The 25451-nt window shown below is 35.5% G+C and overlaps 1 protein-coding gene across 8 annotated transcripts in view; it reads left to right on the top strand.

The window, feature by feature from the left end:
• Nucleotides 1–25451, top strand: part of TMEM161B (transmembrane protein 161B) — a 72085-nt gene that overhangs the window by 4604 nt on the left and 42030 nt on the right. For 4 of the 8 annotated variants that reach the window (XM_061151971.1, XM_061151979.1, XM_061151974.1 and 1 more), the window contains one exon: nucleotides 19128–19231. The exons of 1 other annotated variant lie outside the window; for it this stretch is intronic. In XM_061151971.1, coding sequence (XP_061007954.1) covers nucleotides 19128–19231 — 104 coding nt within the window. Of the gene's footprint in view, nucleotides 1–19127; nucleotides 19232–21801; nucleotides 21850–25451 lie in introns of those variants that run through there. 3 more of the 8 variants (XM_061151977.1, XM_061151973.1, XM_061151978.1) reach the window with 2 other exon arrangements.

Here is a 25451-nt window from a genome sequence, read left to right as displayed (position 1 = left end):
TTCACATAGGATTCACCTGTGATGCTTGATAAAAATGCTTATCTGGGCTGGCTTATTGAGGGAGTAGAGTCTCATAATTTAATTTTTAATGAGTTTTACAATTAAGTCTGAAACTTGTGGTCCTGAAAGCACTTTGAAGGAACTGTAATGCAGCCATTAGAAACTTTGATAGGGATATTGAGGTTTTTGTGCTGAGTGATAATCATACATGTGGTTTGTTGATGTGTTGGATTACTTTAATGGATTTTGGATTGTTGACCTAGCCTCAAATACTATTCCTCAAAAGTGGAATAAGTTCCACTTTGTTGCTGTGTATAATTCTTCTCATACATTGTTGAATTTGATTTGTTGGTATTTGTTTAGGATTTTTGCATCTATGTTCATGAGAGATATTGGTCTGTAGTTTTTTGTTTGTTTTTCCTTGTAATACCTTTGCTTGGTTTTGGTATTGGAGCAATCCTCATAGAATGAATTAGAAAGTTTTCTCTCTGCTTCTGTCTGATGAAGGAGATTGTAGAGACTTGGTATAATTTCTTCCTTAAAGAAATGTCTGATAGAAGCACCAGTGCACCCTAATGGGCCTGATGCTTTTTGTTTAGGAAGGTTATTATTGATTCAATTTCTTAGTAGGTATAGGCCTGTTCAGATTGTCTATTTCTTGTGTAAGTTTGGGCAAATTGTACCTTTCAGAAATTGGTTCATTTCATCTAGGTTATAAAATTTGTGAGCATAAACTTGTCCATAGTGCTTCTTTATTATCCTTTTTAATGTCCATGGATCCATAGTGATATTGCCCTGTCATTTCTGATGTTAGTTATTTGTGTCCTCTCTTCTTTCCTTACTTGATAGGGCTAGAAACTTACTGATTTTATAGTTATTTTCAAAGAACCAACTTTTGGTTTCATTGATTTTTCCCTGTTGATTTCTTCTTTTCAATTCCATTGAAAATAATTCATACTATTTCTTTTCTTTTGCTTACTTTGGATTTAGTTTGCCCTTTTTCTTGCTTCATAAGGTGACGCCTGAGGTGATTTAAAATCTCTTCAAATACATGTATTCAGTGCTATAAATTTTCCTTTAAGCACAGCTTTTGCTGCATCCCATAAAATTTGATAAGTTGTGTTTTCATTTTCATTTAGTTCACATATTTTCTCTTGATTTCTTCTTTGATCCATGTGTTACCTAGAGATGTGTTGTTTGGGCTCTGTGTGTTTTGAGATTTTCCAGTTATTTTCTCTTATTGGCTTCTAGTTTAATACCATTTTGCTCTGAGGTCAGACATTGTATGATTTCTATCCTTTTAAATTTGTTAAATGTTTTATGACTCAGAATGTGCAGTTTGAAGGGTGGATTCTGGTCAGGTTTCATCCGTTTGCCACATAGTGGCAGAGATTTGAGTCTCTTCTCAATTCTCTGACTTTTCTTCCACTTCACTCCTTTCCAAAAGAGGCTTAGTTCAAATAATAGTAGATACTGTTCTCTTGGTTAACATTTAGCTGGTTGAAGGTTGATTCTTGAGGCTGATTTATGCATTGGTCTCTCCATTTTTTAGATAATTAATTTATTTGCTCTGGGATAAAAACTTAAATATAGTTGATCTTAGAAAATCAGAACATACCTAAAGTGTTCATTTTTTAAGAGAGACTTTATTATTTTCCTGTTATGATTTTTGAACTCCAGCTTGCCCTGTTCTTGTTCAGTCGCTCAGTTGTGTCTGATTCTTCTCAACCTCATGGACTGCAGCACCCCAGGCTTCCCTGTCCTTCGTCATCTCCCAGAGCTTGCTCAAACTCATATCCTTCAAGTCGGTGATGCCACCCAACCGTTTCATCCTCTGTTGTCCCCTTCTCCTCCTGCCTTCAATCTTTCCCAGCATTAGGGTCTCTTCTAATCAGTTGGCTCTGTGCTTCAGGTGGCCAAAGTATTGGCATTTCAGTTTCAGCGTCAGTCCTTCCAATGAATATTCAGGACTGATTTCCTTTAGGATTGACTCGTTTTATATCCTTGCAGTCCAAGGACCTCTCAAAAGTCTTCTCCAGCACTACAGTTCAAAAGCATCAATTCTTTAGTGCTCAGCCTTCTTTGTGGTCCAACTCTCCCATCCATACATGACGAGTGGAAAAACTATAGCTAGAGGAACTTTGAAGACATAAACTTTATTTGTAAATTGCGCTCCTACTCTTTGTATACTACCTACTCTTGAGTTACAGGAAAAGAAAATCTCTATAAAGTCCCGGTAAAATGAACATTCTCTTGGTTTTAACTGAAATGATTGTGCCTTTTGTTTCACCAAACACTTAAAATTCATGCTCTTACTTCAGAAGTATTTGTTTAATCATTCATTGTCGGTTAAGCACTATCTGTATGTCACATACTGATCTTGGCAACAAAGACATAACTTTATAAAACAGAGACTTTCTTGTCTTTGTGGATCTTAGGTTTTATTGAGAGTCTGATGATAATCAGTTGAGACATAATGTTTGTTAGTCGTGGTAAATACAATAAGGAAAGATAGAACAGAGTTAAAGAAATGATTGAGGTGGTGATTTTAGATAGGGCATTCAGGGAAAGCCACAATGAGAAGATGACATTGGTACACACTGAGTTATATTTACCTGCTATTTTTGAAAATCTGTTTATGATTGCACCCCAAAGAAGTGTTGTAGTATCAGGTACAAAGTTCATAGAGTCTTTAACTATAGTATGAATCTTACAGTAAAGTCATGTATGATTACCTTTCCATATAGTGAACAGAAAAATGATAGAAATGTTTTTTATAATCTTGTATTAGTAGGTGATATTACATTTTACTTAATAGATTATGTTTTTTATGCCACATATTTTTAGTCTTTTAAGTTGTTACAGATCTTAAGAGAATACAGCTTATTTACTCTTTTTTTTTTTTTTTCCCAATTGTCTCTGACTCCATGGGTACTAATTTTTTTTTTCTATTTATTTTTATTAGTTGGAGGCTAATTACTTTACAATATTGTAGTGGTTTTTATCATACATTGACATGAATCAGCCATGGATTTACATATATTCCCCATCCCGATCCCCCCTCCCACCTCCCAGCTTATTTACTCTTAAGTATTCTGACCTTACAGAGTATCTTAAACAGACTTAGTAATTCTATTGTTAAAGTAGATTAAATATATTTTGTGTTTTGACCATAAACAAAAGATTTAGAAAAACCTGAAATAATGTCAGCTTTTGATACTTCAGTATTGAAGTTCAGAATCTTGATAGTTGATTATAGTGTTTTATTTATTTTTTAAAAGTTGTGTTACAAACCAACTGCTCAAACATTCATATCTTTAAAAATGACTTTGGGAAGAGTACAATAAGTATATGGCCTTGAAAGTCTACTTGAACCAGAACTAAATGACCTCTATAGTTTGTTTCAAGGTCTGTGACTCTCAATATGTGGATTTGTGAATATTATTGATGTACTTTTAGTTGAGTGTACATTGAGGGACCAAGGAGGGAATATTCAGTTTGTATGGAGTTTAAGAAGGAGTTAACAAAGGATCGATTGGTCTAGGTCTTTAAGTGTAAGTAGAAGTATGTTGGGTGGATAAGAAACTGAATTTTAAGTACTTTTCCTCAATGGCAGTAGTAGCTACGTTTATTTAGAGTTAATATTTATCTGCTCTACTTAACGAAACACTTATGAAGTAATCACTCTTGTGCTTTTTTTTCCCCCTAACCTCCTATTATTTTTTTAATCTCCATATTTTACCTACTTTTTTTTTTTTTAACCGCTGCTTTACAGATACAGAAATGGAGGCACAGTGAGATTAGAGTAACTCACCCAAAATTGTATATCCAGTGGTGGTAAATCCAGAAATTTGACTTCTAAATCAGGCTATTTGACCACTGTACTGTTGTGCCAATCTTACTGTTTATCTTTGATAAATTTTAACTTAATGAAAGGATTGAATTTCAAAAACATTCTCCTATAGAAGTAATACTATAATTAGTGATTATAGTTCTAGGAAATCCTTCTAACCTATTTACTACCTAGTATCACATCTCATGGTATTAGAGAAATTAATTATTACTGTCATAAAAGCTGTAATGATTGGCATTTCTAACTTAGATGCTAAATACATCTGACTATGCTGTAGTAAGTCACAATAAGGATTCTTTCATATTCCTTTTACCTTAACTGGCACTCCTTCTTCACATCAGAGCATGAATTTCCCTTAGGCCTGGGGATGAACTTCCAGTAACACTGATAAAGTGAGGAGCAATTAGAGGACTGGGGATAAGGACCTTTGGTGAATTGGAATTTCTTCAGTGTAAGCCTGCAGTGTATTCAGTTTCTTCCAGGTGTGTCTCGTGTGTCACAGCCCACTTTTCCTGAGGGCTCTCAGGACTAGCTTGTTCCGTTTCTTTTCACTTGGATTACCTACTGCTTGCACCTAGAACTTTGTTTCCCCCCGGAGTTGCAGAGAAGAACAGAGTCTTGTAGAGTATCTATCTTGCCTTCCTTCCCAGATGTTCAGCACACTCTTCAGTTCAGTTCAGTTCAGTTGCTCAGTCGTGTCCGACTCTTTGCGACCCCATGAATCGCAGTACGCCAGGCCTCCCTGTCCACCAGCAGCTCCCAGAGGCTACTCAAACCCATGTCCATCGAGTCGGTGATGCCATCCAGCCATCTCATCCTCTGTCGTCCCCTTCTCCTCCTGCCCCCAATCCCTCCCAGCATCAGGGTCTTTTCCAGTGAGTCAACTCTTTGCATGAGGTGGCCAAAGTATTGGAGTTTCAGCTTCAGCATCAGTCCTTCCAATGAACACCGAGGACTGATCTCCTTTAGGATGGACTGGTTGGATCTCCTTGCAGTCCAAGGGACTCTCAAGAGACTTCTCCAACACCATGGTTCAAAAGCATCAATTTTTCGGCACTCAGCTTTCTTCACAGTCCAACTCTCACATCCATACATGACCAATGGAAAAACGATGGCCTTGACCAGATGGACCTTTGTTGGCAAATAATGTCTCTGCTTTTTAATATGCTGTCTAGGTTGGTCATAACTTTCCTTCCAAGGAGTAAGCGTCTTTTAATTTCATGACTGCAATCACCATTTATAGTGAGCACACTCTAGTAAATGTTTTTATTGCTAGTAGAATTTGCAGAAGTCACCTCCCCATGTAACTTTGGACTAACCATAAACTAGTTAACTAGCTAGCTAGCTATTACAAAGATTCTTTAGGGGAAAAAATGGAAGTCCTTGATGATAGTGATCAATCTTTGCAATAAGTTCTTGGGAGTGGGGAGGTTTGGATTTTGAAGGGATGACATGGAAATACTTAGGGGCCTTGGGAGACTTTACTCCAACAATAGAATTTACTTATGAAGAAGAAAGTTCAGTAAGCTCTATAGTATAAATATATGATTATACACTGCCATCAGTTAATGTCACAGATAAGGCACTTCAAGGGCTATGGCTGTTTTTTCCTTTTTAAATAACCTTAATACTTTTAATCTTTTTGATAAGTAATAGACCCCTTTGAAATAGCACTCTTGAATTGCTTATTTTTATATATAGTTTTTAATGTCTGCCCTTTACACAGTAGTTCGCTGATTTTTGTTATCTTTCACTGTTGATTGCCACTGTTTGCCTTCATGCAGTGATCTGCTTAGAAAAAGCAGTGCTATAGTTTCCTGCTTTCTTTTCCTGAAAGGAAAAGTCATAGTGGAGGATTCTGCTCGACCAAAACTTCATTAACTTGAGTGTTTATTAAGTATTTTTCTCATTTCTGAAGAGTTTGGCTATTTTTATGGTGAGTATAAATGACTGACTAGAAAATAGTTCCAGTTCTTTATGGTTTATGGGTATATATATTTAAGTTTAAGTGTTCCGTGATTACAATCATTTATTTCTGGCCACAGGCTTGTTTAAAAGAGAAGCCATGCCTTTTTTTCCTCAAAAGTTTTGCTTTTATTAATAGCTAATTCATTAGTAGAATTTTACTTCCATTTAAGTTTGTGCCTACTGCCTTCCTGCTCTGTTCCCTATTTTCTTAATTAACATTAAGACAGTGAAGCCTCACTGTATCATTTATTCCTAGACAGTTTTGTTGTTTGGATAGGTCAGTTGTTTCATGTTGAATATACTAATCTTTTCCTAATCCAATTTTTGAGACAGAAAGGAAGTCGAAAGGAATCTAAAATAACTGCAATTAGAATTAAATGTCAAAGAAATAAATTTTCCAGTCAGGAGGGACAGAAAAGAAAGCTTTGGTTAAAATTTGTTGTAGTATATGTAGTAAGTTTACCTGTGATATTAATTCTTTAAAACTGTTTTTTTAATTGGATTTCAACTAACACTGATGTTTGATTTTGATAGTTTCTCAGTCATTCCCATCAGCAGTTGTTAAGATCATCATAGTTCCTAAAAATTTTTTCAGGTCATAAAGAAAATGAAACATTTAATAAAAGAGAATTGACCACATAGCTGAGATAAATTAAAAAAAGAGAGAGAGACTAGAACTTTTGGCATTCACAAGTCTCCTAAGAGAAATACTGCAAACTGCTTGTTGAGATAAGAATGTTGGGCGGTGGGCTAGGTGTACTTCTTTACATTAACGTAGACGGAACTCTGATTTCCTTTCAGTTCTCCTACAAATAGCAACTCATTTAATTCTTCATGAGGAAAGAATAGTTATTCTTTCCCATTGCGAACGACTGCCTATCACAGGATTTGATGGTGACTCAATGGTAAATATGGAAATGAAAACAATCTATTGTTTATTTAATTAAAGTAATTGCAGTCATCATCAGTAAGCTCTTTCAGGGTTTCGGAGATCATTTGCCAACTCTTGTCTTTTTGTAGATAAGGAATGAGTCCCAGAGAAGGCTTGTCTGGTTGCTGTGCTATCCCCAGTTAGTGACAGAACTATCTGGATTGTGATGTTTCATTACTCAACATATTAAAATATTCACAATGAAAGCATTTTCTAACAGTTAACATTAAGGATGCACATTAAGTTTTCTTGACTTTCTTTTTGCTTAGAATTTAGAGATAAGCTGAAATTTTTATTTTAAATTTAATAAAGCTTTATTAGTGTGTTTACAAAAGTTTGAAAGGAAGTATTTGCAACACATATTGCATTAAATTGAGAGGATTATCTTTTGCTGCAACTCTTACTCCGAGGTATGCAGAAAACATGATATCTTTCAATCTTAAATAATTTTCTTCTTTATTGAAACTAAAGTTCAGTATTTGGCACATATAGGAACATGAATGTAGTGAACTGTGGGCAAATTATGCTTTATCCTTTTATTTCATCTAAAAAGTAAATATTCTACTTTATCTCCTAGGATTGGAGTTTGGGGCTGAAGAAATGAAAATGAGATGAATGTAGTTCTAGAAGGGGAGAGACCCTTAAAGTACAGCTGAGCATGATAAAGGCTGTTTTGGAATTACGCGTTTTGTTTTTTTGTAGCAAGGACGGTTTTATGGAGGAAATGAATGTTGAGGAATGAGAAAGAATTGGTTTGAATAAGCAAGGTGATTTGTGAATGTCAAATGTAAATTTATTAGTTTTGACTAATAGGTTTCTTGAATATAGATCCATAGGGATATTGTTTATATTGTCAGAAAGTATTCTTACGGTTATGGAAGAGTAGCAGAATTTAGGGATGTCTTCTACCATTGAACCTTTTGTTTGTTACTTATTAGTATTATAATAAAACATTTATGCCTCCTTTGGCTAGAGATAAAGTTGCTAACTTCTTATAAATACTTCATTTTTCATCAGCATTTTAATGATTGTATGGTATTGCTTTATATGAAATATTACATAATTTATTCAACCTATTGTAACTGGAAAATGATCTTTTAAGATAAACAACTATTAATTTCAACTCTAATATGTTAAGATGTTTTATAAATTATATTTAATTAGAGTGTCCTCTGTTCTTGTGAAAAAGTATTTTTATCCTTGCCCTCTATTTGTTGTTGATCTTCCATTTTGCCTTATCAGTTTGTATCTTGGGAAAATATCTGAAGTTTTTTTCTAAGTTTAATCAAATTCTGAAAAATGGCTTTATATCATCACTTTTAGCAGAAAGTCTGGAGCTGCTGTTTTTGAATATAGTTATGTGAAATTCATGCATTCTACTAAGTTGTGGTTCTCACTAAGATATTTAGTGTGATATTTACCTAGACATTTTATTGGTTTGTGGGTTTTGACCTTAGTTTTAAAGTACATTAGACTTATTCTGAATTGGGAGAGAAAAATTTCTGCTGCTACTTTTTTACTTTAAAGAAATTTAAAAAATATTTTGTGGCGCAAAACATTGATATTTTGCAAACTGAACTTATTCTGTAAATGTTTAAATTTGAAAACCCATGTTGTTTGAGTTCAAGTCACAGTTGTTGATAATTGTGTTTTTTAACTCCCTTTCTGTCATTTTACATTTACCTATATATTATGTATATATAATTCTGTTTGTAGTAACAGTTTGAACTATATGAAATAATTGCTGTTTTGTAGGTCAAAACAGTTAAATATCTGATTTCATATGATTCAATCAGTAAATCTGTATTAAATATCAATAGGTGACTTTATTCAGATTCTTTAGCCACTTTTTAAAGTCTCTGAACCTTCCCACAGTCACATTGCCAAGATCCTGACCTTGTTGTGGTCATTTTTCAAGGTCTCTCAAACTTTGTCTACTTTGGTGATTTTCTTTGGCTCTTTTGACCAGCTACTTAATTATCCTGCAGATTTAACCTTTAACTCCAGATCTTTTATTTCTCTGATGTTGTACCTAAAGCTTCGTCTTTAAGACGAAGTTGCTTGGCAATTATTCATTCAATTCTTCTGTTACATTTCTGTCAAAATTCTCATGACTTTGAATTTCTCACAAAATTCCCTCCCCTCTTTTGTTTTATAGATCAGCTCTCCATCCCTCGTGGTTTTTAGGGAATGATGTGAGGACTTTGAAATGATATATAATGAGTTTTCCAAAGTGACTATATCCATTGGAAAGCAGGGCATCAAAAATCTTGACCTGGTTTCCACCCCCGCACTCCTCCCCACCCCACCCCCCCCACTTATGTAAACTCTGAAGACCTTGGTTTTTAAATTTAATACATCTGTTTACCTTTTTTGTATGCTTCTATTAGGTAGAACAAGGTCTCATGAAGTTTTACTTTCAGCTTAGGCCTTTGGTCTCATCTATTTCTGATTCTTAAGCAATACTCACAGTTAACTCTTGATTAGACTATTTAGCAGCCCCCTTATATTGGTTCCTTCCCTCTTGCCTTATGCATGTGTATTTCCCCCATGACAAATATATATATATATTTTTTTATATGTGAGCCATTCTAGTAACTGTCAGATTCTCCTCTTATTGCTTAATTTCTCCAAAGAATAATTATGTCCTTTATTTGCATTTTATCTTTACATCATCACTTAAGTGTAATTTTTACCTACTTGCAGAGATAACTGTTAATGTCATGCCTATTTCCTTTTTTCCCCCCCTTTAAAAATGTTAATTTTGCTCTTGTTTTTGAAGTTGTTTTAGTTTAGGCTTTAATGATGTTTGTTGGACTATTTCAGTGGATTTATAATTTAGCTCTTTGCCTCCAGTTACTTTTACTCACCTCTTCTTTACTTTTCCACGGTAGTGGCAGAGTTATTCTTCCAAAATATATTTGATTTAGTTGCTTCCAGGCTTAGGATTCTGGACTTCTAAGTACCTACAGAAGAATCCACTGTGTGCAGCCCATACCAAAATCTAGCCATGTGTAACTCAGCTCATGCCATTTACATTCTTGGTACAAAGTAGTTGGTGTTGTTTAGTCACTCAGTCTTGTCCAGCTCTCTGAGACCCCATGGACTTCAGCACGCCAGGCTTCCCCTGTCCATCACCTCTCGGAGCTTGCTCAAAATCATGTCCATTGAATTGGTGATGCTGTCCAAACATCTCGTCTTTTGTCATCTCCTTCTCCTCCTGCTTTCAATCTTTCTCAGCATCAGGGTCTTTTCCAGTGAGTTGGCTCTTCATATCAGGTGGCCAGAATATTGGAACTTCAGCTTCAGCGTCAGTCCTTCCACTGAATATTCAGGAATGATTTCCTATAGGATTGACTGGTTTGGTCTCCGTGCAGTCCAAGGGACTCTTGAAAGTCTTCTCCAACACCACAGTTCAAAAGTATCAGTTCTTCAGTGCTCAGCCTTCTTTATGATCCAACTCTCACACCCATACATGACTGCTGGAAAAATCTAGCTTTAACTAGATGGACCTTTGTCAGCAAATGATGTCTCTACTTTTTAACACTGTCTAGGTTTGTCATTGCTTTTCTTCCAAGAGCAAGCGTCTTTTAATTTCATGGCTGCGGTCACCATCTGCAGTGATTTTGGAACCCCCAAAATAAAGTCTGTCACTGTTTCCCTACCTGTTTGCCATTGCGTGATGGGACCTGATGGGACCGGATGCCATGATCTTAGTTTTCTGAATGTTGAGTTTTAAGCCAACTTTTTCACTTTCCTCTTTCACTTTCATCAAGAGGCTCTTTAGTTCCTCTTCTCTTTCTGCCATAAGGGTGGAATCACCTGCATATCTGAGGTTATTGATAATTCTTCCGGCAATCTTGATGCCAGCTTGTGCTTTGTCCAGCCTGGCATTTTGCATCATGTACTCTGCATATAAGTTAAATAAGCAGGGTGACAATGTACAACCTTGACGTACTCCTTTTCCTATTTGGAACCTGTCCGTTGTTCCATATCTGGTTTTAACTGTTGTTTCTCGACCTGCATACAGGTTTCTCAGGAGGCAGGTAAGATAGTCTTGTATTCCATCTTTGGAAGAATCTCCCACAGTTTGTTGAGATCCACACAATCGTAGGCTTTAACAAAGTCAATGAAGCAGAAGTAAATGTTCTTCTGGGATTTTCTTGCTTTTTCTATGAGCCAACAGATGTTGGCAATTTGATCTCTGGTTTCTCTGCCTTTTCTAAATCCAGCTGGAACATCTGGAAGTTTTTGGTTCCCATACTGTTCAAGTCTAGCTTAGAGGATTTTGAGTATTACTTTGCTTGCATGTGAAATGAGTGCAATTGTGTGGTAGTTTGAACATTCTTTGGCATTGCCCTTGTTTGAGATTGGAATGAAAACTGATCTTTTCCAGTTCTGTGGTCACTGCTAATTTTTCCAGATTTGCTGGCATATTGAGTGCAACACTTTAACAGAATCGTGTTTTAGGATTTGAAATAGCTCAGCTGGAATTCCATCACCTCCACTAGCCTTGGTACAAATAGATGTATCTGAACTTGTATTTCTTTCCTTTCTGACAGTGGGATACTGCTCTAACCTTGTAACATTAGTTTAGATGTCACCTCTGTGAACAAGTCTTTCCTACCTCTCCCATGTAGATTTATTCACCCCCTTTGTTGGAATGCACCGGTAATACTGGGCACTGACCTCTACCATATCACTTATCACATATTATTTGTAGGTGGCAGTGAAGGGTGGTTAACATTTTAAGAGCTTGATAAGATCAACATGTGATGGAAGAAGTTGTCCTCTCACCTTGAACTTAAATATGGATTGTTTGCAAGACTTAAGCTAGACTAGATTGTGGCCAAATCAATCATATTCACATGTCAAAAGATAGACAAAATTTTAGATAGGGTTTTGTCTAAAGAAGTAGGATTGGAAAGTAGTTTTGTCATTTGAAAGTCTAGAAAAATATGTTTTAAGAATCAGAATTGGACATAACTTATCCAGAACTGTTTAGGGTTGAGAGAATTTTATGCTCTAGCTGACTGTTCTGTGTATTTCTTCAGACTTGATCATTGCCTGAATGAGATATCCCCCAGTGCTGCCTTTTGCTCTAAATCACTCCTTAACCAAGCAGCCTGCTTATTATTTGACTTCCAGTGTATCATTAAGACAGTAATGGAATGGCGCAGTTAGTGAACTTGAACATCTGATCCACTTGGTAACTTATGTTTCACTGTATATTAATTGTTAGAACTCTTACAAACCTGATTGCCAGTCTGTCTGATGTAGATCGATTGTGCCAGAGAAACATGTTTTGTGTGTGTTCTGAATGGCTGAGGGCACAAGCCTAAGTGGGAGGCCGGTGGGAAGCTTGTCAATCCACTTCCTTGAGTTTTCCTTGAGTCTGCAACTTTCCTGTCAGTGACTCCAGGATTCTACCAGTCACCAGAACTAAAATATTTTCTTAAATAACCTTTGAGACATTCCTGTTTTATTCTGTAGTTGTTTTCTTTCTTCATGTTCAGTCATACTCAAAGTTGATTGGTTTCCTACTGACATACTTTTTAGCTTTGTTCTTTCCTTCCTGGTTTCCACTGTTTCTACCTTATTAGTCTTAGGTTTTCTCTTTGATTGCTCAATATATTGTTATGTCTAATTTTCCTTCTATGTTACTTGAAATATTTTATTCTCTTACCCTTGATTGCTTAAAAGCCTTCTACTGTGATCTATGCAAATACCTCAGATCAATGCATCCTCTTGATTTTAAAGATTTTTAGCAATCTAAAATTCTGTCTTCATCTGATTTCTCACAGTTTTTTGTAACATATTGATGTCTGCTTTGGTTGAACTAAGTTCTTAGGAGTCCCATGGTTACTCTGTTCCCATTTATCATTTAACCTGGAATTACCTTCCTTGGTTTCATTTTAATCATCTACTCTGAAACTTTTCTCTCCAATTTTTTAAATTTATATAACCCTGAACCCTTGTTTATAGTACTATGCAATTTTGTGCTCCAAAATTGTCTTAATGTGTTTGTTGTTACCTAATATGATAATCTTGGGTTTTAAGTTCTGTCAAGACAGTTTATTTTATAGTAGTGTCCTTCATTCATTCAACCATGCTATGTGCCTTAGAATTATTCTAAATGTCATTGCTCTGAGTATTTGAGATACAGTAGTCAGCGAGACACAAAAGTCCTCTGGCAAGTTTCTCATACTAGCCAGCAAGATATTAGATGTATATTAGGCAGACAGCCTTATTTGTTAATTAAAGTGTTGTTTGCTTTTCTTGTTTATACATGCAAATAATTTCTGTAGTGATGTAATTTGAATTTATAGATTTTTAGCATTGTTTGGTCGAGACTGACTCATTTGTCACATGATGAATAGTGATTCTAGATAGTTCCTACCACCAAAATAAGAGAGTCTGCGCCCCTCCCCCCTGCAGTGCTCCTACTGCCCTTAGCGCACATCCTTCTTCGGTACCTGAGCAGCTGTCTTCGTGCCGATGGGCTAGCCCTCACTAGTGTTTACAGGATATCCAGAGTGACTTTTCTTAAGTTCTGATCTGGTTCTATTACCTTTCATGGATTTCTTTATTGTTTTCAGGTTGAATTCTTAAGTCTGTAGGTTTTTGCCCTTCAGTGTCTGGTTTTGGCCTACTGGCATCCTGTGTGAAACAGATATCACTGGTGGTTCGCCAAGCTGAGCCCATGGAGTCTTGACTGAGCCTTTACCTTCCATGATACCATCTCACAGCTCTTGTCCCTTAGTACGTCTGCTTGCTGTCTCACGCTGCATTCTGGTAGAATGCTCTGCCTGTCCTCTCATCACTTTGTATTAAGAGTTTGCGCAAACTCCGGTAGATAGTGAAGGATAGGGAAGCTTGGCGTGCTGCAGTCCATGGGATTGCAGAGTTAGACAAGACTGAGCAACTGACCAAGAACAGTTTGCTCTACTATTGGCCTGACTTCTCAGTGATGACAGGGACTGTGCTGTTTCTCCCTGTTATGTGCAAGTGGTTCAGTGCATGTAGTTTGCTGCTCAGTAAATGTTCATTGAATGCACTGAAACAGCTTAGAGGAAAAAACATTAGGTTGGATTAGGAATCTGGGTTCTGGATAAGTTTGTGACTGGGTAGTTCTATGGTCTTTGCTGTTTGGACCCTGATAACCTCATTTGTAAATTGTTGGGAGATGGTTTGCTTAAATGCTCAATGTGTGATTCTAAGTTTTATGTAAATCTAGATTGAAGTAACGAAGTTCACACCTTCTTTTGTAGTATAAGTTATTTGAACCTCTCTAAGAAGTCTGTCTCAACATGTCTAGCTATCACTAAAATATGTAAAAAGTTAAAAAACCAAAAATGGGAAGGTCATTGGATACTATCCTCTTTCTTTTTTTTTTTCCCTTCTCATTTATTGGAGGGTGAGTGGTCAATAAAACCATTTGGGGTGGTTTGACTTCAAGTATGTTGCTGATATGCCTTCTGATCGTAAACAGTGTATACTTTGCTTTCTGTAAAACTGCTTGTCAACAGGAGAGTTAGTTTAGTGAAACGAAACAAAATGTCAGCTCCACTGAGGTTGACATAATATTGTTCCAAGTTTGAATTTTAAAATTACAACATGTTTTTCTTTAAGTTTGGGGAGTTTTATTATAAGTATTGTCAAGCAATATAAAATACTGCTATTTGATATATTTTATTTCTTGGAGAATTGCTTAATTTTCCTTGGTAAGAATTTTTTTAACCTACCCAGAAATGATTACTAACAAAAATTGAAATGATCATTCTTCTATAAACTAAAGGCAAATAACTTTTTCTTGCTCTTCATGGCCTCAGGTTAATAGATGTGGAAAGGTTGAAACCTAAGTTGCTCCAATGTTTCACCCTTCTTGGGAGCTTACGAGCTATTTCATAAATGACTTTTCCCAGTTCCAGTTATCAAGAGAATTGGAGCCTAGGGGCAGCCAATCTGGACAGAAGCCATCTCTTTGGTCAAGTTATTGTTTTGAGGCCCTAATGAAACCATTAAGGCCACTTGGCCAATGACCCATAAGGTTGTGTGCTTGAAACTTCAGCCATGATGGACTTTATTGTATCGGTGCGTATCTGCTCAGTTTAATAGTTTTTTTGTGTGAAGTTTATGTTTGTTTATGGTTAAATTTACTTAAGCATTAGCTTTTAATTAAAAATAATGAAAGATATTCAGGGAATTTGGTTTTTAAACTAAACATTTCAAAAAGTCTGTTTTGTACAAATTTAGATATACATGGACTCTTAAGTTGGTCAGTGAAGGCAGATTATTAAAATTTGTTTTTAAATTTCACATAATTGTGTCTCTTAATTAATGAGTTGAATATATCTTAATATGTTAATCCCTGGCATGTACACTGTGATTGTCAGTTGCATGGTGATGTCTCAAAAGTAGATCTAAGTTTAGTACTAACAACATATTAAGTTGATAATATATAATTCTGTAAAATGGTTGTCATTTTGAAAATATATTCCAAGGACTCTTTTCCAAATAAATATGAAAAGTATTAACTTTGGGGACATATTTTCTACATAATTTAAAAACTATTTCTCAAAAAAATTAGGTGGATTCTTCTATTGGGAAAAAAACAACATTTTCTTTCAGTCCACATATATAGTTAGTTACCTAACAGCTGATTCATTCTCGGAAAGGTTGATTGACTTCTGTTAGAAAGTTGAAAGAAAACTTATATATTTAACAGTAAACAGATGAGGTTTTGAGAAAGTACTTTCAACTTTATTTTAAAAAGATGGAAATGGCATAGTAAGATAAGTGAATAGAGTGAAGTTACATTTTTGAATGTTTTTTAGTCAAAACATTAGCTCAACGTTGAGAATGATGTTTGCTTTTCACGAGGTTGATCTCTTTAGTTCCTCATTTGCTTCAGTATACCATCATTCTCTGAATTCTTCAACAATATCTTTAGAATACATTTTTCTTCTTACAACCAGAGATACCATTGTAATTTAAATCGTTATCTTTTTTGGTGTGGATCATTGCCCATTGCCGAAGCCTAGTTGCTTTTATGCTAGTCAGTCCGGTTTGCTGATTTTTATTTGTTTTTGCCTTCACATGGTTTACATTCTTTAGTCCTGCGTTTATCAGCAGTGTCTCATTATGCTTAGTGATTTGGAATAAGAGGAGAGAGTTTGGTAAGATGCCTTTTATCCCCAGTTCATCACAGTCCATCGTTCAGTTTAGTTCAGTCACTCAGTTGTGTCCGACTCTTTGTGACCCCATGAACTGCAGCATGCCAGGCCTCCCTGTCCATTACCAACTCCCGGAGTCTACTCAAACTCATGTCCATCAAGTCGGTGATGCCATCCAGCCATCTCATCCTCTGTCGTCCCCTTCTTCTCCTGCCCCCAATCCCTCCCAGCATCAGGGTCTTTTCCAATGAGTCAGTCCATCATGTATATATATATATACATCATGTATATATATACACACATATATCTTCCAGATCAGTCTTTCTGAAATGCCATTTAATACCTGTAGCATTTATTAGATATGACTGAGATACACTTTCTGCTATTAAGGAGCTTACACTCTAATAAATTGTTATGTATGTTTGTGAGAGATTGTACTAGATGACCTTGAAGATTCTATGATACTATCAGATTTCTTTGAAGGCTAGATGGAGGTTCACTTTGTCCACGAAACTTTCCCTGATTCTCTGACTAAAAAAATTATCTTTTGCTTTTACGTCTGTAATCTCAAATAGACTAACCTTCTGGCATACTTGCTAATATATTTCTTGGCCTTGTTCTGCCTGAAAGTGTTCTTTGTAATGGCATTCACTGTATGGAGATTGCAGAACTTCTATCACAAACTATATAGAAAATAAGATAGTAAAAGCACATGATAGGAAATGTGAAAGAAAAAAGACAAAAATGTCTTCAAAAACCTTTGATGTTAGGAGAATATAAAAGTGGTCTGAACCTTAACCCAATTGGTAGAATTTAAGGCATTAAAACATCCACAGTGAGACCAGAATTGAGACAGGTTTCAAAGGCATTTTAAAAACAGTCCTGTTTAAGAGCCATTTTGCTCCCTTTTTTAAAGAACTCTCAGTACATATATGTTCTTTTTAAATTAGGCATTTGTTCTTTTACTAATTGACTTGTAAGAACTCTATATAATACCTAACAAGTAAATAATATCTTTGGGCCTCCCAAGTCGCTCAGTGGTAAAGAATCCACCTGCCAGAGCAGGAAACACCGGTTTGACCCTGGGTCAGGAAGATCCCCTGGGGAGGAAATGGCAACCCACTGGATATTCCTGCCTGGGAAATCCCATGGACAGAGGAGCCTGGTGGGCTCCAGTCCAGGGAGTTGCGAAAGAGTCTAAACAACAACAAATTATCCCTTTATGATATGAATTACAAATGTGTTTTCCAATTATTTTGACACTACTTACACTCTTTCTCTATGAATAAATTTGCTTTGATTTTTCTTAAAATCTCATGTTTTTAGAGCACTTTTCGGTTTGCAGCAAAATGGATCAGAGTATGGAGACTTGGATACCCCCTGTCCTGCCACGTGCACAACCTCCCACACTTTGAGCATCCCACATCATGATAGTACATTTGTTACAGTGATGTACAGTTGATTGAACAGTTTGTTAAAATCAGTGAAATATGATTTTTTCAAAAAAATTTTTAGTGTTCCTTTATCACTTAGGAGACTGATGTTATTTTTTATGGCATGATTCCATTTGCTTTGTTTTCTAAATTTATTTCTTATAGAAGTAATGATTATTTTTTGAAAAACCTTCTCTTCTTGAAATTAAAAAAAAAAACAACTTATCCCTTAATAGGAATGATAATTATGACAATAACAAGTATTGGCTGCGTTCTCTGAAACAGGCACAATTATTAACCACAGCTTGATTAGTAGGTCAGCTGAATTATTAGCTTCATTTTATGGAAGAGAAAATAAAGAATAAGGGGAAATTATTGTTATTTTTGTATAAAGGTGAAAGGTATTAAAATACTAATAGGAAGGTTTCAAGTAGAGAAGAGATCTGATGCGAAGAGCCAACTCATTGGAAAGGACCCTGATGCCGGGAAAGATTGAAGACAAAGGAGAAGGGGCGGCAGTGGATGTGATGGTTAGATAGCATCCCTGACTCTATGGACGTGAGTGAACAAGCTCCGGGAGGTGCTGAAGGACGGAGGAGCCTTCTGTGCTGCAGTCCCTGGGTCGCAAAGAGTTGGACACGACTTAGCAACTGAACAGAAACAAGAGGGAAGCTGTTCAGTGGGTGGGGTTCCTGAAAATCCGTGAGAGGGTGGGCTCTGAAGCACTGAGGAGTTTGCTTTACTCTGAAGATACTCTGTTATTATGTTTCTAGAGGGTGTGGAGGAAGACAGGTGCAGATACCAGTGGTTGTGAGCTTGTTGGTGTCAAATGAGAGTTCTCACGTGATGCGATTGTTTTATTCTCTGTGAACTGGAAGCTGTCCTCTACTGAGTTGAGAGAATTTTGGAGGGAGTGGATAAATTAGGAGTTTGGGATTAGCAGATGCAAATTGCTATATGTAAAATAAGCTAAAAACAAGGTCCTACGGTATAGCAGAGGGATCTATATTCAATATATTGTAATAACCTGTAATGGGAAAGAATATGTGTGTAAAGTACACGTATATGTATGTGTGTGAAACTGAATCACTTTGCTATGATTGTAAATCAACTATACTTCAATAATTTTTTTTTTTTTAAGAAGGAAGAAGTTTGAGGGAGGTTGGAGGTGTGGGAAAATGGGAGAAGGTTTGAATTAGGTTTGCAGAGAACAAGAGAGGAATTGATGAGAACAAACTGGGCATTTTGGGACCTTGTTAAAAGCCCACCCATTGAAAGTTTGTGATGGTAGGATGAAGTAAAATTTTTTTTCTTGTGACTTTCCACCATCCACCTTTAGTATAGTTAATGCTCTTGAGTCGTTCACTGCCACCCTAGAATTAAAAAACAGGCATGCTGCTTTTAGAGCTAGCCAGGCTGGTGTTCTAAGTGTGTTGAATAGAGTAAATCTGGAGAAGGATGGGGAAAAAAAAATCACTATTTTCTACTTCATTTTGGTACACTCAGGTAATGGAGAAGATTTCTTGGAAATAGATTTTGAATGTGTATGCTCTGTCATTTAACTTTTGTTAATATGGATGTGACCCTTGGATAACTTGTAGAGGATTATGAGGTGAGATCCTGTATGGCAGAATAATAGGTATTTTGATAGTAAACCCATTTTTCTTATGAAGTATAATTTTCAAAACATATAGAAAGCTTTTCAGTGGTTTCCTCAAATCTAAATTCATTCATTGTTAAACTCATCTGTTTGTTTCTTTACACAGGGTGTGATAGGTATTCAGCTGGTCGTTACCATGGTGATGGCCAGCGCCATGCAGAAGATCCTACCTCACTATTCTCTTGCTCGATGGCTACTCTGTAATGGCAGGTAAGGCAAGGGTAGGCTGATTCTGACTGGCACTTTCCTCTCTGTTAGTTTTCCAGACTGATTAACCTCCTAGAAGTTAAGTGCTAATTCCAGTTTTCTAAAAACATGAAAGAGGAAAATTACAAGAAAAATCCAGCTTCCTTATTTAGACTCTTACTTGAGATAGTAGTAGTTTATCTGTTGAGTACAGAGATAATAGGATGATCATTGTCAAGAATTTAGTCTCTTCCTTCTCGATTGCTTTTTGAACATGGCCACTGGAACTATCACATGACTTTTCTAGTTACCTTTAAAAAAAGTTGGTCAACAAGAGGAAGAGACTGTAAATTGAAGTTTTTAATTAAATTTTCACCATTGTTGGAAAAAATGACTCAAAGCACCTGCCCTATTATTGGTGGCTTAGTTGAGAGTTTTATAAGAGTTAGGAGTTCTTTGTTTTACTGTTAATAAATAATTTTAAATTTTAATTTAGCAAAGAGGTCGTGAAGTTATTTTGTAGGCTTTTAATTTTGTTTAGTGCACTATAAGCTTACTACTACTACTGTCCCCTCATGGAGAGGAACTAAGTTACCTTGCTGAAAGTTAAAGAATAAAATAAACAGTACAGAAGTTAAATACAGTTAAACAGAGATATCATGAGGCAAAAGCAGTAAGACTGCACACAGAAATACATGCCACAATCTTGGTAATTATGAAAGGTAAATTATAGGTTTGGTACCATGACTATAGTTTTACTCCAGTTATTTGTCTCTAATAAATACATAGATTCTGTTATTGACTGGTATATCAGTTTTCTGTTGTTTAGACCTTTTAAGTCAGAACTCTGGAGAAGGGCAAGGCTACCCACTCCAGTACTCTGGCCTGGAGAATTCCATGGACTGTATAGTTCATGGGGTCGCAAAGAGTCAGACACGACTGAGCGACTTTTCCTTCACTTTAAGTTAGAAAGCAATGGACAGCTATTATCCGCCTAATGATTTCATATACTGCAAGACCAATAATAGGCCATTCTATCCACAAAGCTTAATTTATTTTTCAGTTTTAAGTATATTCTTTCATGCTTTATGCTTGTTCTGTATCAGTGTTTAAATATAGGAAAATACTATTTAGATTGTCCAAAAAGGCTTTTTGAACACTGATATGCACACACATGCATGTGTATGGAAAGTGTGAGAGAACAGTGGTTTAAAAATATCTATTTTTATTAGCAAAGTAAATAATGACTAAAGTTTCAGTAAAGTTAAAACTTCATCAAAGATATTTATAAGTAAAAAAAGTAAATCATCAGTGACTAGGTTTTAATTCTGTAGGTTTATGCCCTGTGTAGTCTTGCTTACTTGTTTTGCTTAGCAAAAACCCTTTTTTGTAGATCATGAAAGGGTGAATATCTGCTGGGCAAATATTATTAATTCTAAATAAATAGAATCTGAATTAATAAGTTAGATACAATACATATTAAGGTAGCTTATTTTCTATTGAGAATTGCACATTTCTGGTTTTGTTTCCAGTGAGTCTCTAGGCAGCCTTCCTATCTCTTTTGGCTTTAAAGATCCTGGCAGTCTTATCCCTTTTTAGTCATTAGGCAGTTTCTATTTTCTAATAGGTAATCTGCAGCCCATTTGTTTCTATAAAACAAAAACTTCCAGAGATTGAAAACTGATTCTCTTTATTAATTTTGAAGCAATATATTATATTTAAAATTGCTGCTCTTCTGACAGTTTATCTGTCATGTAAGTATACATATTGCTAATTTGAAGAGGAGCTCAACCTTCAAAAATAATCATGAAGTTGATAAATTTTGTGATTTTGATTTGCTTTTGTAAATAGATTAACTTTAGTGTTAATTAATGCTATCTCTAATTCCAAATCAGTTTCCAAGGAATACCAATCAGGATTTTCTAGTGATTCTTTTCTGCTATAGTTTCATTTCCTCTTTCTTTGTTTTGCTCTTTATTCTTAAGATCATCTGTTGATATTTTTCTTTAATATTAAATCTGAAATTTTAAGTCATGAAGCTATATTCTGACTGTTGTTGACTAATTCTGTTGAATAGGAATATTGATTTTATCATTTTGGAATAATTACTGTTTTACAAACCTTTTGTGATATGAAATGACACTTTTAATATTAAGAAAATCTAAAATCTCTTCTAAATTGCTCATGTAAAAATTTTGATCAGAAATGACAGTTTGCATTTTAAACCATGTGTTGTTGCTGAGTTGAAGGAAGAGAAAGGAGAGAAAATCTGAGGGCGTTCTTTGTCATTTATAAAGTGCTTGAAGAAATTTAAAGGGAGAAGCTTATGAGAGAACTTTCAAAATTATGAATAGTGTAGGGGATGGTTTGGGAGTGGCTCTAGTGAAGAGATTTAAGTGAATAGATGGTGTAGATACCACGATAGTTTAATCACAAGTATGACAGAAGAAACTTTAGTTTTGATATCTATTGACTTAATATTTTATCATATATTCAGATTGTAAGTATTCATGTTTTTCTTAAAAGTTATGGCTTCTCTTTATCATGTTAATTAGTTTCCGTCTATATCTCTCATCAACTTCTGTCTCTTTTAGAATGGAAGGTGTGAAGTGGCACCTGTTTCTATTATGTTGACTTAACAAGTAAGCCTGCTAATTTCCTGAAGTCAGTACCTTGAAGAAATTTGCAGTTTTTGCTTATATATTAGCCTGTTTATTTTTTATATTAAAAAATTGACTAGTTTTCTGGCTCTTGGTTAAATAACATTTTTATTTTGTAATTAATATTGTGGGTATCTAGGTGTTTTTTTTTAAAGTGCATAATCTTTAGCTTGGTTTATTTCCATTAATATTACCTTTACAATGTTAAAAAACTTTGTATTGGTAAAATTTTTATTTCTGTTACCCCATTTGCATCTCTACATTCTGAACCTGGAAGAAGACATGTATTGGGGTATTTTATGACCTCCGAAATCTCAGTGTCTGAACTTAATAAAAGTTTGTCAGTCACAGACAGGACAGGAATCAAGGTCAAATTAGGGTACCTGAGAGGGGTAGGGCAACTCTCCGTGTAGCTCCTTCACAAAATGATGATTCAAGGGTTACTTAGGGATTCTAGGCTGTTTCTTCTGTCTTGTGGCTCCTCTGTTCCTTCTGCTACTTTGGAGTCCTTTTTATTAGATGCTGTGCCCGTTGAAAAGACCCTGATGCTGGGAAAGATTGAAGGCGAGAGGAGAAGGGGACGACAGAGGATGAGGTGGGTGGATGGCATCACCGACTCAGTGGACATGAGTTTGAGTAAACTCTGGGAGTTGGTGATGGACAGGGAGGCCTGGCGTGTTGCAGTCCATGGGGTCGCAGAGTCGGACACGACTGAATGACTGAATTGAACTGAACTGTGCCAGTTGGCAAGAGAGAATGGGCTGTGGTCTTTTCAGGAGATTCTCGGGGCCAGGCTTAGAAGTAGATACATCATTTCTGCCCACTTTGTGTAGTCTGGAGCCCTGTGACTGGTTCAGACCAAAAGTCATGGCAGGCTGGGAGATATACTTTTCCTTGTGCTTGGGAAATAAAAGCAGGATTGGTGAGTGCCTAGTCCTTCCTGGTTGTAGGTAATATTGTCTCCATTTTTAGATGAGACATTGTAGCTTTACTCATGTTCACATACTGAAAAGTGAAACAGATCCAGCCTCTTACCCTGGAAGTCTGACTCATAGTCTAGTAATTATTTGATGTATGGTTATTCATCAAACTCCAGACCCTTGTCCTGGAATGTACTTACACCGAATTTTGAATTTGGTGGAGGTAAACTTTTCTACAACCACTGTGACTTCTGCTGGCAGTTTACAGAGTAATTTATTTCAGGTTTTCTTTTTTCTACCTTTTTTTCTAGTGTGCTTAGCCTTCTAGAAGATATCCTCAGGTTACAGGAAGTATATGGTTTGTCTTTACTTACTCTTCTGGCTTCTCTAGGACTATAGTCATCTTTTATTCTAAATTTAAAGGCACATCAGCATTTTTCTCATTACCAAAAGCATGCTAAGTGTGAAGTTGAGTTTAAGAAATATCATCTGTTAAAATTATACCTCTCCTCACCATTTGAGATTAAATGTGTTCCACATTTCTAAGTCATAATTATTTTGTATTCCATCCTTCTACTTTTTTATAATAGAAAAATGTTTTTCTCCTAGAAAATGTTATTCTGTTTTTACATGCCTTTTTATTAGACTATTGAGGCATTCCTGCTTTAATAAGAATTTATGAAACAAAATCTTTCTTACTGTTACCTGTGAGCAAATTACTGACCTTGAAGAACTCAGATGTGGAGTCTGGTGCTCAGGTCGCTCTTCCCATCCCTTTCTCTTCAAAGGAAAGAAGGATTGTGGGGAGTTGGTTTCTCTGTACCTGTACTCTAAACATTTGTTCTAACCATTGCTCAGATCACCTACAGATGTTAGTTCTTTATCGTGTCCAGCATACCACTGCTTTGTAGCCAGTATTCTCTAGTTTCTGTTGTAATTAAAGTTCCTTTTTGTTTTGAAGTTTGCTTGGCCCCTCTTTTCATGGAGAGGTAAGTGGTAGGTTACATTCTTTGTACATTTGAATAGTGGGTTTTGCATGAGGAGCAAGATTTGGCTTTTTGTCCTTTATAGCTTCCTTGCTGAACCTGCTTTCTGTTCTGATTGTTCAGCTCAAACCTTATGCATTTTTCTCTGCCCCTTCATTCCCCTAGGCTCTCACTTTGGTCTGATACTTCCCTTCATATGTCCCTGACTCAAAATATATTATGGTTGGATTTATTCTGATTTTGTCTCATCCTTTATTGGGTAAAGAGGATGTGATAACACCCTGTTCAATTGCTCTTAATTCTTTTTGCCTGTTGTCTTTCGCATGTTGCCTGATCCAAGAATTTCCAAATTCCCTTTGGTGAGAGAAACCTACTATTCAAATGCACAGTAGGTGGGACCTATGACCTAAGGGAAAGGTTCAAACCTTCAGCTACTCCCCTTACGGAATGCCTGAGTCCTTGCTCTCCTGCCTTAGCTGTCTTAATCCGTTCCAGAATGTCATGATGTTCTAGTAAAGTTTCCAATAAGTAACAAGAGAATGTATTTATATGTAATAAACAATATTTTAGTTACTTGTACTGAAAGATTTTCTAGGTTTTAGGTGGTGTTTGTTTTAAGTCTTTTTTTCACGTCTAAATTATTGAGATTTAGAATATAGAGACCAAAACTGTGTTATGACCTATCTTGTCAAAGAGTTTTGTATGATTATTTATGTATTAAAGCTGTTTTTAGCTTTCTCTCAGTACCCAGCTTTTCCATATTTGTTCATATTTAGATTTTCATTTTAAATTTCTGGAATTTTTACTTCTAAAAAAATTTTTAAGTAGTTCACTTTAAATAGCATTACTGTTTAATTTTTTTTTCCTAATGAATCTAGGTCAATACATTCTGTATTTTCTAGTATTTTTTTTTAGTGGTCTTGAAACTGCCTTAGTAAGAAAGTTTGTAGCCTGATATTATTTTATGTAAGAGGTTTATGTAAGAAAATTTCTGAAAAATTATTTCAGTGATTTAGTGGAGTTTAACACAGTTGGCTTTGTTATCTGAGACAGTGTTGACTGTTTGAATTAAAGTGAAAGTAGCCAAAGTAAATGTCAGAAGATACCGTTTAACTTAAATGCAGAAGGTTCAGTTTTGTTGTAAATTCTATTAATACTTACTCTGTTTTTTTTTTTTTTTATTAGCACAATACATGCTTGTGATATAGAAAAAGACAATAAATTAATAAGAAGGAAAAAATAAGAGATAAGAAACTGTATTCCTTTCAGCTAAAGACAGTCTCTATGTAAATTTTGTTGTATTCCCTTCTAATCTTTTCATATTTTCCCCTCATGGATGTGATTATTTTATGTGTAATTTTACATCATGCTTCTTTTGTTTAACATGAAGCATTTGTCTTTAATTGTATTTTTGTAACCATTATTCTTAACATCAAATGTAAGACTAATAAGCTTTTATATCTCTCTTCTAAGCCCATATTTGAAAGGCTTAGTGCATCAGGCCAATTATTGCAAAATTCAGGCTTAGATTGAAGAAAGTAGGGAAAACCACTAGGTCATTCAGGTATGACCTAAATCAAATCCCTTATATTTTTATTTTCTAGTATTCCCCTTACAAATTGTTGATATGGAGATGATCTGTGATGTATACATAATATTTAAGTCTTGAATGATGTTG

The sequence above is a fragment of the Dama dama genome, chromosome 9 (assembly GCF_033118175.1).
Source record: "Dama dama isolate Ldn47 chromosome 9, ASM3311817v1, whole genome shotgun sequence".
Taxonomy (NCBI): Eukaryota; Metazoa; Chordata; class Mammalia; order Artiodactyla; family Cervidae; genus Dama; species Dama dama.
The sequence above is the reverse complement of the archived record's forward strand: the minus strand, read 5'-3'. Positions and strand labels throughout refer to the sequence as shown.